Source organism: Magallana gigas, chromosome 6 (genome assembly GCF_963853765.1).
Source record: "Magallana gigas chromosome 6, xbMagGiga1.1, whole genome shotgun sequence".
NCBI classification, from domain to species: domain Eukaryota; kingdom Metazoa; phylum Mollusca; class Bivalvia; order Ostreida; family Ostreidae; genus Magallana; species Magallana gigas.
The window spans coordinates 24726129-24742925 of NC_088858.1; the positions used below are offsets into that span (position 1 = coordinate 24726129).

Sequence of the window (16797 nt, forward strand, 5' to 3'; positions counted from 1 at the left end):
AACCAGTTCTGGCTTCAATGCAGACCTGGTCGCCATTATTTTGAAACTTTGTAATTTTGGTCCGAGACCGAAGTGTTAGAGTAAAAGATCCCAATTTTTTTTTTAATTTTTCGTGTACATCGCCTTAAAACTAATGAAAAACTCTTGATTTTAGACCACGTTTTTTTCACTAAGAAAAAATACAACAAACTTATTGGCCCAATCCGGTCGATGTAAATTTGGCAAAAGATATTTTAAATTATCATGTATTTAGAAATTAATACTAAACGGTTTTTAAATTTTAACTCAGTGCAAAGACATTTCAGAATCTCATTTGTCAAGTTTTTTTTAATGCAGAAAGAAAACCCCAAAGTAAGTTTTTAAAACTTTTATTCAAAATTAGTTTTACACGATATTCTCTATTTTGATTGTTTTCCTCCGTTCGCTCTACCGGCTGCCTGGTTTTGGGCGATGTTTCCCCGTGCTGATGCTGCAGCACCTAACGCCATATTGCCAATCCCGAATATAGGTCCAAAGGGCCGGTCATGGCTGGGTCCGCAAGTAGATTCGCACTCAAGATGAGACCTGAAGTTGTTGTCATTTCCGCCTCCGCATCCTCCAAATCTGATGCGGTCACAGGCACCAGTGTATTTGTTGAAAACCCAACGAGTAGTATAAAAGGTATTGGGGCAAAAGTTTCCGTAGTCGATATTACTGAAGCAACCACAAGATCTGAGGCATTCCAAACGGCTATGGTATCTGTTCGGAGTTCCTCCACAGCCTCGGTAGTAGAAGGCTTCGCAGCGTTGGGAGTATGGTTCGTAGTACCATTGCACGCTAGGTCTTTCATAACCAAAAGGGCAGAAGTATCCCGAATCAGCAAACAAAGAGCATTCTGTAAAAAAAATCTATATTTTGTAAGGAAAAGGGATTTTATTGTTTAAATTTTTGCGATACATATATCGGCAGAAAGGCTATAAATATTGTGGCTGATTTATACTTCTTGATACTAGAAATCAATGCTACATGTAGATGATGAAATCTGTACACACTTATAGAGAAGAATTGACTAATTTTTTAAAGTAAGAGATAAAAACAATTCCTAAAATCCCTATAGTCTTCTCATTTGATGTCGTGTCATTAGCATCTCAATTTACTAGAAGCAGAATATAAAATTATATTTACGGAATGGAATATTAGGGGGAGCGATGACCCGTGGACCGGGAAATGGAATTGCTTCATTCGGGGAGGAACCCGCGGCATTGTTTGGACTCTGTCCGCTCATCATCTCGCGCATCATCCTTGCCATACCCGGGCTCCTGCCAATGTTTCCGGACGCCATTTGCGCCGCGCGGTTACCATTTCCTCCTGGGTTGCTGTTGGCGCCATTAACCACACAAACCACTGCTATTTGTAGCAGAAGCAAATAATGGAAGTACGCCATGTTTATGAACTGAAATGACAGGCAAACTTAATTTTAGGCACGGTTTTAAAATATGATTCATTTTCGTTTGAAAAAAAAATGATGTTTTTAATAAAAAGTATAGGCGGTCAAAACAGCTGTCAGATTGACCTTAAATCTGAATAGTGATTTTTTAAGCTACAAACTTATATTTGGTAAAGAAACATTTTCATATATATTTAATTTAACTTTAATAACTTTAGATTTAATTTTTTTTTATTTTTATACATCATTCTTCTTCTTTATGAGCTTACTAAAGTCTAAAACTGGCCACGGCCATAAAGTTTTTTTTAAATTAAGGAAATGCATGTAATATTAGATTTAAAAAATATATAATTAATTCACTCGCAAAAAAATATATCAACTTGGATTTCTAATCGTTACCTTTAACCTCGATGGAACCAGCTTTGCCCTAAGGACCGGTTTACTTCAAGCCAGGAAAAGTCTTCATATTTATAGAGATTTTCAATGTGTATCATCAACTAATTAACAACTCGCTTGTTAAGATTTACACTATTTTTCGTCCATGTCACAAGGTTTCCATGTTATTGAGACTATGTTGACCGCTTTGTATCGCGATAATTTACATGAAATTTGGGGCTTATTGACATCGGTGGTTTGATAGAACCTTCCAGTAATTGAATGTTTCTGAGAAATGCCAACCTAGCTACTACAATCTTCATGCTGCTAGCGAGAAACGGCAACACGAAAACTGAGTGACTTAATGGACGACTCTCTCTCTCTCTCTCTCTCTCTCTCTCTCTCTCTCTCTCTCTCTCTCTCTCTCTCGCTCTCTCTTTGACTTTATACATGTATAAAGCTTAAGAGTATCTCAGTCATCTTACATTTTTAAAAAAAGTTATATGTTTGTAATTTGCGGGATTTAGTGATTTGACAAATAATTAATTAATTCAAGAAAGTGTTTATAAATAAACATTTTATGTTCAATTCATGGAAAGTAATCTCTCTCTCTCTCTCTCTCTCTCTCTCTCTGATAAATGAATCTAAACTCTCTCTCTCTCTCTCTCTCTCTCTCTCTCTCTCTCTGTAAATTAATCCATGTCATACATGTACCATCATAACAGAGACTGCAATTCGCTTTACATATCAAGTTCATCTAAGCGATCATTTCGACAAAGGAAATGTCTTTTTAATCTATTCCCTAGCACATAAAAGCGCAACGGCAACTAAAGAATTTATTTGTTTTACTCAAGTGAAAGGTGCATTGAACTTGTAGTTTTCTGTGTCTTTCTGACCTAGATAAAAACCAAGGACTTTCTTTTGTCACCTTCAAAAGACACAAACTGCAATGAAGTCAACGATAGCTCGTAAAAATAAGGAAAATTAATTTGTTTTTGAACATTTTGCAAATGTAGTTTTTAAAATATTTATTATAATTTATTTTTAAAATAAAGTATAAAATTTTGATTGAACGGTTAAGATTTTTATTGCATTTAACAAAACAACTTAATACGTTTGGGAATTCTTTTTTTTTAATAATAAAAATGCCTTCTTGAATGCATAAATTGGCGGCCGTTCTTTCAAATACATGTATAGAAAAAGCAGTTTTCTTTATTAATTGATATTTATCTATAGATCATTAGGACTGCATATTAAACAGTATTCCTGCATTTTGCTTTGGATCTGAAAATTTGTCCTAAACTTTTTTATTGGCATATCGCGGGCTGGTCACATGGGGTTCATATTAAAGGTGGGGGTGAGGGTGGCGTTTGAAGGGTGGGTGACGGAGGCTTATCCAACGACATGTATCTACTTAATTTTTCTATCCATATTCTATTAAAAGGTTATAGATGAATTCAAAAATCTATTGTAAGCAAAGAATATCAGCAGCTGTTCGAAGACATTTGAAATACAGCATTTGCAAATAAGAAAGTTTCGGTTTCTACATTGATTTTTTTTTATAACCTCTGGAAAAATGGAAAAATTATCAGAATCTCATTAAGGTGGAATAACATATCACAAAATGACCTCTGATCGAAACGATATTTCGTTTCATTAAAAGAATTTTTTGATGGCAATATTTAACTTACTCTAAAGCCGAGTGGATAAGTTGTCAGTTTTGAGATCCGCACATCTCGAGTTCGAATCCCGCAGGGGCTTTTTGTAGTTACTTACTGAATTAATTTTTTGAGATAATCATTTTTTATGATCCCAAACTGCAAATTGTTCGCTTATTTGACATATGTATAGTTTATTTATCAATATATCTTTCATGATAAAAAATTACTGCAAATATAAGTGATTTTTCCAGGTGTGTTATTCCACCCTAAGATACATTCACAAATTCAACTTTGTAAGTCAGTCGATTGTTTTCGCAATTAAAACAGAAAAAATACGGCTATGAAGTAAAGGTACGTGTAACAAATCATTTCGTATATTTAAACTATTTAATATTTATTCAGAAAATACAACTGGGCAATACAGTCCATCAGTTTACAATAACCCTCACATTATGATATAATGTTTAACATCAGAGTCTAAAATGGGGGTGGGGGGCTGAAACCCCTTGAGTGCATGTATTGTGAATTGGAATTGTATAAGGTTGTTCACATCTTTTATCATTTATAAAAGTAGTTATACATGTAAGTAGTACTAACCAAATTATTGTTTCCGTCGGGTCCGTGTGTACGCTACATGTATGATAATGCCAGTTATTCAATAATTATAGAAGTTGCTACAAATTATTTGGAAATCTGATTCCGTACATGTACATTCCTTGTTTAAAGTTATTAAATTTACATAGTAAAATTAACAAGAATAATGTCCGCACATTCTTCTTTTTAATTAAAAAAATTGTCATAGTTTTAAAGAACGTAATTTTTGGTATAAAATACAATAGGTATAAAGACCCCCCCCCCCCGGGAAAAAAAATCTGGATCAGCACATACAGAATATGTGAACACATATGAAACATGAAACATGTGTTTATCCACTCCCCTGTCGAAAAAAGTGCCAAATGGGAAGACTTTACTCAACACAACATCATCATTGTTATCATTAACCCCCCCCCCCCCCCCCATGTGCACCCAGATTCCTGATATTTGCAACGAACCAAATAACAGTTATCTCTCTTGTATCGACATTTACTTTGTGTAACATCGTATCTTAACTTTATAAAAATTAGTGAGCATGCTTTCGACAAAATTTTATTTTACTACAGATAATGGTTCCCATTCGTGATGGCCTTATGATCATACGAAGAAAGGAGGATGTTGACAGACAAAAGTAAAGGAAAATACTCCACAGACCAATTCCATTCTCATATCAAACGACATATAGTAATTTATAAATTATTATTTGATTTCGATTAACATATATTTCATGTAAAATAAACCTACGTTCAAGTTTTCATGTGACCTTTTATCAAATGAATTGATTCATCGCTAATATGAAAATATTCTTGTTTCTTATAGTAAAGCAATATGAGCTGCAAATTCATGTTGAAATTTTTTTATACGAAAATGTTGTTTTCTACTAAAATGACAAAAAAATATCATGGTTTATAAATTTCTGTTTGCCATATTTTTGTGGGAAAAGCCGTTGAGAAGCCTTAATTGGAGAAAAATTGAATTATTGTCGTCCTGTACAAAAATTTATCAACTATATATTCTCTAGAAGAGAAATCTTTCTTCTGACAAACATCAATGTTTTTTTAAGTCTTATTTATCATAAAAATTTAGGCTATATGCAGACTTATCATACTAGCAGATTTTTGCAGCAAAATAAAATTCTAAATAATACAGTTCATATTACTTTTAAAAAAATTGGTAGACGAAATTGTGTTTTTTTTTCAAAAATTGTTTTTCACGTAAGTAATTATACAAATACATTGAATTTAGTTACTGGGTTAGAGTGAAAAAAATAATATTATTGTCATATAATAAGCAGTGTATTTCTTCTGCAATGGTCGCTACATTGTAACTTCATAGCCCGCAAAAATCATCACATAGATCGTTTTCTTGTTTATATCTTCCCTCTTTCTTGCAATAAGTTACTGAATTAATCATAAAGAGTAGATAAAAGTAACTCAGTTGGAGCTAAGTTAAAACTGGATCGTGTAGATTTCAGCCCTATTAGTTTCTATAGAGCTGTGAATTACAATCGGTTTGCTATAGACATAGAGGGACGTGGAAATACTCAGTGAATGTGAATATCTAAACAATAAAATGTTTTCTTTGGTGAATCATTCGGGATATGAAGGTAGCGACACTGCAGAAAAAATACATAACCCGCGTTAGCGGGTTATGTAATTTTTTCCTGCAATGATCGATACCTTTATAACCCGCATGAATCATCAAAGAGAGCATTTTATTGTTTATATTAACATCTCTCTTTTAACTAATTAAAAATTGATTATGAAAAATAAGTAAAATCACTAAATTACTGTTAATGTACATAAGTACGTTAGCTAGAAGAAACAGCCAAATCTTTGAGTCTGACATCATCATGATTACTTCGTGCAGTCCGTGTTATGTTGTAGGTCACTGAAGGTTTCGACCAATCGATAAACAGGGCGTGTCAAGTTCAAACCTGTCAATATCTTCTCAGTTTCAGCCGCTGTAGATTTCGACCAATCGATAAACGGGGCATGTACATGTATATTTCAGTCTGGCTGTTTCTATAGAGCTATGAATTAACTATAAGTTTTCGTAAGAAATAGAGGGAATAATACTTGGTAGATGTAAATATAACTGGATAAAGATGATTACATTTGATGTCTATATTCAAACAATTTTATGGAACACTTACGGTTTTTATTTTCAAGAGAACCCTTTTCACGTTTTAAATCAATTAAAACGTGTTATCTATGATGAGTGAATTTAAATTCTCTCCCTCCCTCAAAAAAAGACAACTCCCTCATTTTTTAATTCATCTCTCTCTCTCTCTCTCTCTCTCTCTCTCTCTCTCTCTCTCTCTCTCTCTCTCTCTCTCTCTCTCTCTCTAACCCATGACCCATGACCCATGACCCATTGACCCATTTCATAAAAAATATATGTGCCAAGTGATATATCAAAAAATGAATATAAAATTCTGAAAAAAGTTGCATAAGGTATATAATCACGCGATTCTCGGAAGTTTTTTTTTTATCTCTGTACAATGTACATTTTACAACGTTTTATAAACAAGTTCTACAACTTTTATTCATAGGCTAGTACGACTAGTGAACACCGGCGAGTTGGGATTTTAAAGCGACACTTAGGGGAAGTTTACAAAGAACGATAAATCAATTCTGATGAAACTAATACTGCTATTGATTTTCTACCTCAAATATAGACCCTTTAGTTACCCCCCCCCCCCTTTAACCAATCGTAACTACTCGGCCATTTCCGTAACCGCAATTTTTTTTCCATCGGTTACGGAAAGGGCGGGCGTGATCAGAATAACGGAGGAAGTGTATTAGGAAAATTGTCAAACCGAAAGTTGATTTTGTTTGCGTCCATATTTCCTTCGAGAAGAATTTTCTTTTCTAATGGGACAGACCTGCATTATTTGAGGTAATTTTTTTATCTAGACTGTCTGTGTTACATTTAACCTAAATTTTAATAAGAGAAAAATGCATTTAAATGATCTGTACTTGCCAAGACTGGTATCTAGACCATCAAATTCAATTATTGTTCATGTATACGATTTGTCTGTTTTTTTTTTTTTTTTTTTTTTTTCAATTATAAAAGAATGATAAAGTAATTTAATAAATTAGGAACTTTTTGGAATTTTATTTTGTAACATGACATGACGCTTATACACCTCACGTTCTGATTGCGCATGTGTAAGTTGTAACTTTTGTCCTATTGACATATTTATTAATGTCAAGAAGATATTTGGGGAATAGTTAAATTTAAATTTTGTTTATTTATCTCTTTGATCTGATCGTGTAAATAGAATAAACTTTATCTGTGAATCATGAATCCATGGAGGACATAACAACAATAAAACAAGCATGATTTGTAAACGGTGACGTAAAGAAATTGGATTTATCTCCCTTTACACTTTAAAAACTACATGTATGCATACACTAGCGTTTTCGTCAAATTTCATACATTTTAATACCACGACAGATTGGTAGTAAACTTTACACATATATTTGTAAACAAGGAACAGATTGTGTCAAACGGGGAAGTTTAATTGGGGGGGGGGGGGGTGTTGTACCCTCCCCAATTTTTTTTTCAAAAACAGTCTTTTATCGGACCTTCACATTTGGGACGGGGATAACAATTTTAATAATATTTGACTTAAATAACAAAATTTAGACAAAGAACGTCTTAAATACCCACTCACTGGTTAAAAAAAATATTTGTAATCATTTTTCACGCAGCTGCAACCACAGGGGCCAAGCCCGTTTTAACATTAATTTCAATGTAACCATAAATAAAGAAAGGGGTCGAACTCTGACCCAGATAAAAAACTACCAGCTCGCTTCAAAAGCCTAATAAATCAATTATTTTTTACAACACTTGCAATATGCGTGTATTTTTCAGAAAAATAATGTCTAAGATACACTCATGCCCAATTTCAAGTTGATGGGTCTTAAAATAGCGAAGATATACGTCATTATTCTCTCGAATTCGGCAGTTTATTTTTACTAGGACATTTACCGGTCCAGGGCACACGATGGGATTTTGCCTCTGACAACAGCAGTATTGCAACAAGTCGAGAAACATTCGCACTAATCTTTTAAAATCTCACATCAAACGCACGCTATTTACTTCCTTAAATTCCGATAAAATTCCGTAAATACTCTCCAAACTTAACTTTTATTCTGCAGCCACATTAACTTCTGACCAGACCGGCCATTGTGATAGAAAATGTTAAACTCAATTTCATTGGTTAATATTCCTGATGGTCCAATCAGAATCAGTATTTCTCGAAGACGTCAAAATGGCTGGCCCTGTCAGAATAAAAGTTCAGTTTGGAGAGTATTTACGGAATTTTATCGAAATTTAAGGAAGTAAGTAGCGTGCATTTGATGTGAGATTTTAAAAGATTAGTGCGAATGTTTCTCGGCTTGTTGCAATACTGCTGTTGTCAGAGGCAAAATCCCATCGTGTGCCCTGGACCGGTAAATGTCCTAGTAAAAATAAACTGGCGAATTCGAGAGAATAATGACGTATATCTTCGCTATTTTAAGACCCATCAACTTGAAATTGGGCATGAGTGTATCTTAGACATTATTTTTCTGAAAAATACACGCATATTGCAAGTGTTGTAAAAAATAATTGATTTATTAGGCTTTTGAAGCGAGCTGGTAGTTTTTTATCTGGGTCAGAGTTCGACCCCTTTCTTTATTTATGGTTACATTGAAACTAATGTTTAAACGGGCTTGGCCCCTGTGGCTGCAACAAAAAAAGAATTAAGGTCGTGTTTATGTATTTATCAAACAATTCGGTTTAAATTTTTCATCTCTTTTCTAAATATCCAGCTTTGCAGTTGTTTTTTGTTATTTCAACTATAAAGAATACGTTAAGAAACAATTAAGAAACAATTCGGACACGATATATACGAAAAAAAAGGATTGAACATTACAGCATTGTCATTCATTTGTTAAGTGTTAATTCCCGCGTTGCGCGGGTTATCATCTAGGAATTGTTTTAAAAAAATTATACGACCCTTCCTGACTCTTAATAAATTAATCGAGTCCAAATTTTAAGCTTTAAAATATCTTGTTTGCAGCAAAAAACATTTTAAAAAATACCCCCAAAATCATATCAAATGAATGATAGATTAAATCAGTCTCTTATTTGGGAATTAATTTTGTTGAAAAAAAAAAAGATATTTCTTTTTATTGAACATTTTTTATTGATCAGTCAAATGATATTATTTCGTTAAGTCGAGCCACCTTAAATGCTATTTAGCTTTTAACACGTACATGTATAATGTTGGTATGGTGCCAGTTTACAAAGATTTCAAGGGATATTTACTAGTACATGTATGTACATGCACGTAGCATTGGGGGGAGGGGGGGGGGTGAAGTGAAATTAAGGAAAGGAACATTGAAACTGAAGTTTGAGGTACTACCGACTGCCCCTCCCAAGGATAGGGATTTTTTTTTTTTTAAGATAGGGATTTTCAACATTTGGGAATTAGCCTTTTTTTTGTTTGAATGAGTCTGCCTACCTCAACCCCCCCCCCCCCCCCCCCCCGAAAAAAAACGATGTTACGTGCCTGCTGCAGGGTATGCATGTCTCAGCAGTTAAAAATTCATACCTTTTTTTCATCTAATGTAAATCAGAAACATTAAAGTATCACCTTTATATTAACACGGGATTGGAAAACTGGTAAATTTTAAAAATAATGTAAGTATAAATAATAGCTTTTAGAATACCCGATTGCCAGTAAACTCCTGACACACATTAAGGGGGTGTGTTAATTGCTCAGGAAATGCTCATCTTACTTCTAAGTGACCCGGGATACTACGATATGTACCTGTATTCCTAGCGCTAGCGGTAGCTAAATAATTTTGACGAAAAGTCTATCGAAGTTGAACAAAATGAAAAAAAAACAGGGTATACTAGAGGTTTTCTCTTATGAAGTTCTTCATTTTTTAAAATATTAATATCTAAATAGGTTAAATCATGCGTGTTACATAGAGGAAACTTATGAGTAGAAGATTTGTTAAAAACTATTATAAAGGTTCTTAGAATTCTAATGGATAGCTGATAATAGTGTTTCGTAAAAAATCTTTTCAGGCATGTATTAAATGACCATTTCAGGAAATAAATTATTTAATAAAAATTTCTCATTACTATTTTCACAGGGTGCACAGATGATGGAATCTAGAAATGAAGCCCGGCATTTGGTGGAATGTGACCTGTGTCAACAACCAGTCTCGTTTTTCTGCAGACGATGCGGGGTCAATCTCTGTGACCCCTGTGTCACCATACATCTACGCGTGAAATCTACAAACGTTCATGAAATTGTAGATTTCGCCAGCAAGGATGATGACGACACATGCCATTGTGAGTCACATCCCAAAAACGATTGTTCCGCATACTGCAAAACCTGTGATGCTCCGATATGCATCCTTTGTGTATCTATCAAACACAAATCGCACGAAATGTCTGAGCTGTCCGATAAAATTGAAGAACTTTTAAAAGTTATTGCGAAGGAAAATGATCGACTTAAGTCATCCAAACATGAATTAGAAAGAATTATGGAGCACACGACGAAGCTGCTGTCCTCAATATCCTCGATTTACAAACAGAGGAAAGATGAAGTTACAGCGCGGGGAGAAGAGTGGCACAAACAGATCGAGAAGACCGTGAAGAAACTTCACCAGGAACTGGATGACATGCAAAAGGAACACGAGACTGTATTACAGAATCAAAAGAAAGAGTTTGAAGAATTGATTGGAAAAGTGAATGAAATGAACGGGAAAACAATAAAATTACAGAAATCAAAAAACGTGAAAGAAATGCAGACTTTTGTGCCAGTGATTCAGAATCATCAGAATTTAAATGAGTTCACACAGTATTCATTTCCATCATTTTATGAATGCAAAATAGATCCAAATTATTTGCAAACTTATTTCGGATACGTTGAAAAAATGGAAGAGAAAAAAACTTTGCTCTTGGAAGATGAATTCAAAGAAAGGGAGTTACCGGGTAGGAGAATGTTAGATGTACCAACAGTTACTTCTGTTATAGACACTGGGTTCCCTGCTAGTGAAGAGTATAAATCTCGTTTGTATGACATGGCCGTTACCGACGATAACAAAGTGTGGATGGGAGGAGCAAGCAATGAACTGAAGTTGTTTGATCTCCAGGGACACCTCCACCACACCATCAGCATTACTGACCAAGGCATGTACTTATGTATGTACAACAAAAACCTAGTGTACAGCGATCAAACAAAAAAAGCCGTGAAAATGATATCTGACACCGACACTGTGGTGACGATGTTCACTACCGGGGACTGGGAGCCATACGGCGTCACAAACACCGCGTCCGGTGATCTACTGGTCTGTCTCCGTAAAGACGATCAGTCCAAAGTCGTCCGATACAGCAGTACCGGTACCGTGCTCCAGGAAATACAGTACGACTCGCAGTGTCAACCTCTGTACATATGGGCGATTTACATCACTGAGAATGTTAACGGGGACATCATTGTAACTGACTTTGAGAAAAAAGCAGTCGTTGCTGTCGATAGATTTGGCATATTCCGGTACTCGTACTCGGGGAAGGACAGTAAATTTAGAGCTCTATCAGTCACTACTGATTCTGTCGGTCACGTCATTGTTACAGATTTTGACGGTAACAAGATTCACATGCTGGACAGAGACGGACGATTCCTGAGGTTCATCATTCCTGAAGGAGGAATAAATAGACCACGCAGCGTGTGTATCCTTGGTCACGGTGAGATGTTGGTGGGAGAGTGTAAGACCGGAATCGCCAAAAGAATCAAATACTTAGAAGAATGAAGACATGCGAGTGTTATTTCTCATTCTGTTACAGTAACAGTAATGAGTATTTGACATTATTGACTTTGACTATTTCTACAACTATACTGCATAGGTCTAGTATCCACTCATATACAAAAGAGTATAAAACTCGACTCATTCTATATATAGACTGTATTGCAAAAAGTAAAAAAAAAAAGGAAAAAGAAAGAAAAAAAGCTAATTCCACAACACCTCTTAATTAATGATAGAATTGATATATCATTAGATGTTGCGATATACAGGATTGCACAATGCGAAACAATTCAATAACATTACTTGATTTCGGATGTTTACAGTACATTCATTATTCTCAATTCGTTAATCAAATATTTGTTTTAATTAATTTTATCAAAATTTTTGTAACGGCAGAAATAAGTACAGCACTAGGCACTCTGTCTGGAGCTGCATTCGTTGTGTGGTAATGGAGGAGGGAAAGAAATATTAGTAAACCGACATTTTAATGATGATCATGTATATAGACATTTTATTTCATTCCAGCCAATTAAATGTATACTTATATGGTTTGCTATTGATTACGTCATTTGTTTCTATGATAATTAAATGATATATTCACATTTTTTGGTTTTCTTAATTTCACAAGCGAAAACGACCTGGCGAAATGCAAAAAATTCATATTCTTTATTTGAAAAATTTCTGTATACAAATATTAGTATAGAGTACACGAGAGGTTGATATAGATGAGGTGCACTCTGTGCAGTGCGTTAAAAACAAAAGATAGTCGTATTGTATTCCCGAAGGCCTACCAAAATGCAATTCCACCGGTCCTGTTTTTTAAACGCTGTAGCAAAACTTAAGATATTTGAGATATTAAATTCCTTTAATTATCAAGGAATATTGGCCCTTTCAAATGTATACCATATAAAAACAGTTTGTTTGGTGCAACGTCTCTAAAATTGAAAAAAAAATTTCACGAACCTACTTCGAAAGAATAATGCACATCTAAAAAAAATACAGAGCGTTTAATGTGGGACCAAATCAACGAACTTTTGTTTCAAATTTTACTCACTTTAAAAATACTTTCATAGCGTGTTAAAGAATGTGTTGCAGTTCCCATGCTATTTTCACTATTCATAGTAGTATCCCATAGTAAAAAACTGCAATTTACGGCGCACAAAAAATTGCGCTAGTTTTGGACTTATTAACCTTATTTTCACACAAATTCTGTAAAAAAAAGTAGTACCATTAAATTCTTCAACAAATTTACTATTGACATCGTCACTTAACTTGTCTCAGATTTTCTCTTAACATGATAACCGACCTCGGAAAATAAAGTATGTTAATTTACGTCGAGATCGAGAGTCGCCATTTTTAAATGTAAACAAACTTGCACCACTTCAATTCACAGGGCTGGTGATGGTGTTTAAAAGACTATCAGAAATAAGTGAAGTGACGATATCTGTAGTAAAATGTCCGAGGAATTTTTTGGGATCAAATATTTGTACAGAATGTGTTCATAAATGAGAATAATCAGTCCAAAACTAGCGCATTTTTTTGTGCGCCGTAAATTGCAGTTTTTTACTATGGGAGGCACTGTAGCTCCCAGGTCGTCCATCCGAATTTTTTCAGACCGGGAGCTACAGTCCTGCAGCTATTTTCACTAAAGACGATGTAATGGAAAAATTACAGTTACACAACTCAATGTAAATCTTTTTTTTTACACGCAACGATATACATAATGGAATGTAGAATTCAATCAGGAAACTTCATTTCAACTTTTATACACTAGGAAATGAAAATTAAAATGGTTACACTGAAAAATGTGGCAAATTTCTCATGCTTTTGAATAAGGGAATCCTCATTGTTTTAAAAACTACCTCCTTGAAACAAACTAATTTCATTTTAAATAAAGACTTGTTTCGCAACAATTTTTGTAATTATTATAATATACTTGTTTGTGTTTTATATTATCTTTTTGTAAGTTAAGCTTGTAAAATAATGATTGTCTGCATGTAAGGGGGATAATCATGAACGAAAAAACGTTATCAATTTGCATTTGTTCACAGCAGGGTTACTGGGGGTTAGTTTTCAAGATTGTTAAGCATAATAGATCAATTAACATGTCTAGCATCCAATTATCTGTGGGTGATTAATGACTTTTCAGAACCTGGCAATTGTTAATACCTTTCATTCTTATTTCTCTGGTTTTGCTGGTTTTGAGGTTTTGATGATGCAGAAATTCAGGTTCCGTTTGCGAGGATGGGGTAACACTGCGCCGGGTCCAAAATGCATGCGCGGATCTAGAGGTCCTGACACCCCCCTCCCCTCCCCTCCCCCTGGAAAATGAAAATTTATTAAATTACATAGTACATGTAAAATTATCGCAAATATGATTCGGAGCCCCCTTGCTTTAGAACCCCCGACCGGAAAAATTTGCTGGATCCGCGCATGAAAATGCATTTTAAAAAAAACGACTCATGCAAGTTTTTCCTTCGTATTGCAATGGTATAGGGTTTTATATACAGGTATATATTAATAATTTTCTTTTACTCTACCTGAGTATCAATGAATGGTTTTCAAAATATTTAAGAATTACTATTGGGAAATGTGTTTAAACGTGTATGTGAGTGTTCTAAAGCCGGGCACCTTGCACCGAGTAACTTGTTACAATCTAATCAAAATTAGATCTTTGATCTGCTCCTAATAGATCGCTATACCTTATTTTAATTAGCTCGCTATGCAGTAAAAAGTTAAACACTTTTAAAAAATAAATCCTTGGCTAATCTTCAATGTAAAAAATTACACATGCCATATTACATGTACATGTATGTAGTACTTTTAACTTTAGATTGAAAGTCAGGACACAGTTGATGCAGTAGACATCCAAAAATTTTAAATCGTTAATGTAATGGAGAGACGCTGACAATTATAAATTTGTTAATTTTGTATAATAATTATTAAATAATCAATGTTTGTACACCATGGTTTGCTCTCAGATTTCAAGTTTGGTTGCGGTTCCTGTAAACTGTCAACGCTTTATTTTTCGTGTTTTCGTGTACAAGGTTTATCTGCTATTCATAAAGACACAATTAAGTTTATCAACCTTTTACCAGGAAGTCGATTAATTAATCATTTAATTTACCAACCGAGTGAGGTTTCATAACATATAAATAGGCGAATCAGACGTCTCCTAGGTGTGATTAATCAGAATTTCTAAAATATATTTATGAATTTTGTTGTTGTTGCTTCTACAAATTTCCTTAACAATTTTTTTTCGAGACTATTATAGAATTGTATATTTGTAAAAAAATTTACTATTTAGCTCTTGGAATTCAGTACGTCTTAATAAAATAAAAAGAAATTAAAACACACAGATTCTGACGTTTTTATTGTAAAAAAACCCCACAACTTTTATGCATAAACCGATGTTAACTCGGTTAGCTAGGGGGACGCTGAGGATAGACCACCGCTCCGAATCGTGTCATGGAACGTGAACAGAGGTCTGGAAAAGAAGTTAGGTGAACATGAGTTTTGTAAACTTCTTTCTTCGTATGACATTGTATTTTTATCAGAGTGTTGGGTAAACAGTGAGTCTACTTTAGACCTGTCTCATCTTACTCAAGGTTATGCGTCCTTTATGTACCCACGTACCAGAGGCAAAGGGGGTGGAATGGTAATTCTGGTAAGAGACGAACTACTAGCTCACTTTTCAGTTTGTAAATATGTTGGTGACAGTATGGTATGGGTAAAATTGTCAGGTATATATAAAAATGACGTTTATATTTGTTTTGTTTACATTGCACATGAAAACAGTGTATTCTATACTACTTATGATATTGACCTTTTTGACACTCTATTATGCGATATTGCGAAGTACAGTGATATGGGTGTTATCATATTAGCTGGAGATTTTAATAGTCGTGTGGGTGAATCAAAAGATTATGTTGAATATGATATTTTGGCTAACAATTTGTTAAATAACATGCCTGCATTTTTGTCATATGATAAGGATTATACTTGTTCACGTAGATCGGAAGACAAACATGTCAATAATTTTGGTCGTAAATTACTCGAATTATGTCGAGCCTCTGGTCTTAGAATATGTAATGGCAGGGTTTCCGGGGACACGCGAGGCAAATATACATTTTTTAACCATTTAGGTTCGAGTGTCATAGATTATGTTTTAGTTGGTAAGGATGATTTTGATGCCATCGAGAGTTTTACTGTTAAAGATTTTAATGAATGGTCAGACCACGCTCCAGTTGAAGTGTGTATTCATAATGTTAAAAACTACCAACGCTATGACAATCATAACATTTTCTGTAGTAATGTAACGGCAGGCAGTGTGTACAGATGGAATGAGGAAGCTTTTGAGTCCATAAAATCTATCTTACACAGTAAAGTGTCTGATTTTTACAGTCTTTTTGAAAAAATGGACTGTGGGATCCTTAGTATAGATCAGGTTGTAAATAATTTCACTAGTATATTAAACAGTGTTTTTATGCCTTTTTGTAGTGTATCCAACTTTTTAGGTGGTTCGTCTATTGACATTAAGTCTTCCAGTAGTAATAAGCCATGGTTCGATGACAAGTGTAAAGAACTCCGTAAAGTTTATAAAAGCTCCTTACGTATTTTTAATTGGGAAAGGTCTGTTCAAAATCGTATCACTTTATGTGAAAACAAACGTGTCTACAAAAAGCATGTACTTAGAACTAGAAATAGGTTTGTCAGACACGAAGGTAATAAACTCAACTATTTAAGAAAGCACAATCCAAAACAGTTTTACAAGATTTTCAAGAAAAGAAAAACAATTAAAAGCTCTTTAGATTTAGATGCTTTTTATCAATATTTTAAGAGTGTTTGTAATGTAGATGAAAATATTGTAGACATTGAAAGTCCATTTTTTGAGCAGAGGAGTACTGATACTGTTTTAGTGAATTAG

General features: G+C 34.2%; 2 protein-coding genes across 2 annotated transcripts; one reads left to right on the plus strand and one right to left on the minus strand.

Annotated features, from left to right (window-relative positions):
• Positions 1 to 393: 393 nt before the first annotated feature.
• Positions 394 to 1428, minus strand: LOC105337193 (papilin-like). Its single transcript, XM_034471141.2, has 2 exons — positions 1165 to 1428; positions 394 to 874 (listed from the first exon to the last, which is right to left on the minus strand). The coding sequence occupies exons 1-2, from the start codon at positions 1421 to 1423 to the stop codon at positions 399 to 401; spliced, it is 735 nt and encodes a 244-aa protein (XP_034327032.2). The 5' UTR covers positions 1424 to 1428; the 3' UTR covers positions 394 to 398.
• Positions 1429 to 6815: 5387 nt separating this feature from the next.
• LOC105337168 (E3 ubiquitin-protein ligase TRIM71) lies at positions 6816 to 12012 on the plus strand. The gene is made up of 2 exons (XM_066088555.1): positions 6816 to 6957; positions 10215 to 12012. The coding sequence occupies exon 2, from the start codon at positions 10224 to 10226 to the stop codon at positions 11874 to 11876; it is 1653 nt and encodes a 550-aa protein (XP_065944627.1). The 5' UTR covers positions 6816 to 6957; positions 10215 to 10223; the 3' UTR covers positions 11877 to 12012.
• The last annotated feature ends 4785 nt before the right edge of the window (positions 12013 to 16797 follow it).